The sequence below is a fragment of the Microtus ochrogaster genome, linkage group LG4 (genome assembly GCF_000317375.1).
Source record: "Microtus ochrogaster isolate Prairie Vole_2 linkage group LG4, MicOch1.0, whole genome shotgun sequence".
NCBI classification, from domain to species: domain Eukaryota; kingdom Metazoa; phylum Chordata; class Mammalia; order Rodentia; family Cricetidae; genus Microtus; species Microtus ochrogaster.
In genome coordinates, this window is record NC_022030.1 from 64,627,627 (window position 1) to 64,630,529 (window position 2,903).

The following is a 2,903-nucleotide window of genomic DNA, read 5'->3' on the forward strand; positions in this document are numbered from 1 at the left end:
CAGGGAGGGTAAAAATGTGAAAATTCTGGTCATTTCCTCCAGGGCGTCAGTAAGGCACAGCGGTGGTCATAGGTCAGGTCAGCAGGTCTAGGCGCTGAAAGCAGCCTTGAGCTCCCGGAAGGCTGCCTGGCGGAGCCTCCTGGTCTCCTCCTCCCGTTTCCGCTCTTCTTGCTCAGCTTTTAACTCAGCTTCAAATTTACTGGAGCATGACAAGGCCTGGGCCTGCAGAGAAATAGCAAAGAGATGACACAGTAAGGGTAGGGAAGGGTACGGGGATGCTGGCACCCAAGCCTTTGCAGTGGACATGCAAGCCCCGGACAAATGGAGCTGTTGCTGCTGAGGTCCAGGTGAGTGCCCATACCATTGCTTTACTGACAGAAACCTGCTTCTGTTTTCTGGACTCGCTCATTCTCGATTCTTTTTCAGGGTACTATTGAACATCTACTACTTCATGATGGTAGGCCAGCCCTGCTATTGTCCACATTTACATTCCATTGGTCTCAAAACAACATCACTACGTGGGGGGGGGGGGGGGGGTTGAACCAGGATCAGTGCAGCTCTCAGACCTCCCAGCCTTTCTCATCAGATAGAGGAGCAGTTGACACAAACTCAGCGCTGGCCAACGTGCCGGAAACAAGTGATTATGGAGTGTTCGGACACAAACGGGACACCCTTCTATCATGCTCCCTCCCCAAGTCACAGGGAGAATCACGCGAGAGTGGGTGGAAACCAGAAGAGCTGGAGGTCGGAGTACAGGAGGTCAAGAGTGACAGCTGTGCTCAGGAGCTCACGGCCGCTGTGTCTGCTGGCCTGAGACCTGCACACGGTCCGGCTGGTCACCGTTCTGGCAAGGAGTGAGGAGGGGTTTGTGTGTCCCCATCCTTGAGGAACTATGGGCAGCTGATGGCTTCTGGGAGTGACTCCTGGCAGGCTGACCAGCCTCTGGTGGATGGCCCCACACCCATACGTATATTATGGGTAACACAAATTGGAGTCAATAGTTTTTTGGTTTTTAAAAATTTTTTTTTAAGGTTTTCGAGACAGGGTTTCTCTGTGTAGCGCTGGCTGTCCTGGAACTCACAGAGATCTACTGGCCAATACTGAGATTAAAGGTGTGGGCCACCACTACCCGCCATTTATTTATTTTTTTTAAGGGATGCAAGTTGTGGGGCAGAGGGGAAGAGGTAGATTTGGGAAGAGTTAAGGGGGGGGGGATTAAGGGCAAATATGATCAAAATTGATTGTATAAAATTCTCCAGGATGGGCTGGCAATACGGCTCAGCAATTAAGAGCACTGACTGCTCTTCCAGAGGTCCTGAGTTCAATTCCCAGCAACCACATGGTGGCTCACAGCCATCTGTAATGCGATCTGGTGCCCTCTTCTGGTGTGCAGGTGTACATGGAAGGAATGTTGTATACCTAATAAATAAATAAATCTTAAAAAAATATTCTCTAGGACAGGCTCTAAAGCAACAGAGAAATCCCGTCTCGAAAAAAGAATATTTTTAAACATTGATAAGAGTCTAGGTGGAAGAGTCTTTGAGTGGAATTGCATCTATGGGCTGCAGGGGAAATCTTCATAACAGCTTTCTGAATGACATGGAAGCTGGGAGGTAAACCGGAGAAAAGCAGTACACATTCCTTCCTGCTTTCATTTTCTAATTAATTAATTAATCGATTAATTCTAATTAAACAATTATTTTTCTTGAGACAGGGTTCCTCTGTAAAAGAGTTCTGGCTGTCCTAGAACTCACTCTGAAGACCAGGCTGGTGCTGAGATTAAAGGCAGAGATCACTACGGCCCACCTGCAGTACATACTCTTAACCACTGAGCCATCTCTCCAGCCCCATGACTCAATTATTGTTCAAATGCTGTGTCCGTGTTCCCATCAACACTTTAGTTCTGGACTGGAATATAATTCAATGACAGGGATTTATCTGGCATGCATGAGGTCCTCAGTTCAACCCTCAGTAACCACAAAAAGAAAATACATTTTAAGCCTCTCTCAGTCAGACATTCTAAATTTACTTTTTTAAAAAAATATTTATTTATTTATTATGGATACAATATTCTGTTTGCATATATGCCTGCTAGAAGAGGACACCAGACCTCATTACAGATGGTTGTGAGCCACCATGTGGTTGCTGGGAATCGAACTCGGGTCCTTTGGAAGAGCACACAGTGCTCTTGACCACTGAGCCATCTCTCCAGCCCCCCTAAATTTACTTTTAAATCAGGTGGTGGTGACACACACCTTTAATCTCAGCACTTGGGAGGTAGAGAAAGGCGAATCTCTGTGAGTTCGAGGCTAGCCTGGTCTATAGCGTGAGTTCCAGGGCAGGCTCCAAAGCTATACAGAAAAACCCTGTCTTGAACAAAACAAAACAACAAAATTACTTCTAAATATTACATTTTGGCTTACCTTGGTAACATAGATTATAAAATACTACATCTTTAGGTATGTGTGTGGTGGCTCACATTTGCAATCTTAACACTTAGTAGGCAGAATGTTAAGTTCAAGGCCAATCTGGTCGTACAGCCAGAGCTACAGTGTAAGATCCAATCTCCAAATACAATAAACATTACGGGCCGGGCGGTGGTGGCGCATGCCTTTAATCCCAGCACTCGTGAGGCAGAGGCAGGAGGATCTCTGTGAGTTCGAGGCCAGCCTGGTCTGCAAGAGGTAGTGCCAGGACAGGCTCCAAAGCTACAGAGAAACCCTGTCTTGAAAAAACTAAAAAAACTAAACTAAAATAAAATAAAATAAACATTACGGGGTTTTGCTTGTGTTGTGAGTGCATTTTTGTGAGTTTTTTTTTTTTTTTTTTTTTTTTTTTTTGGTTTTTCGAGACAGGGTTTCTCTGTGGCTTTGGAGCCTGTCCTGGAACTAGCTCTGTAGACC

The 2,903-nt window shown here is 45.8% G+C and overlaps 1 protein-coding gene across 1 annotated transcript in view; it reads right to left on the reverse strand.

Annotated features, from left to right (window-relative positions):
• Positions 1-11: 11 nt before the first annotated feature.
• The window catches only part of Efhd1 (EF-hand domain family member D1), a 47,713-nt gene continuing 44,821 nt past the window's right edge, over positions 12-2,903 (reverse strand). Inside the window, exon 4 of the mRNA XM_005361741.2 lies at positions 12-222. Within this exon, the coding sequence (XP_005361798.1) occupies positions 88-222 (135 nt within the window). The 3' untranslated portion in view covers positions 12-87. The remainder of the gene's footprint in view (positions 223-2,903) is intronic.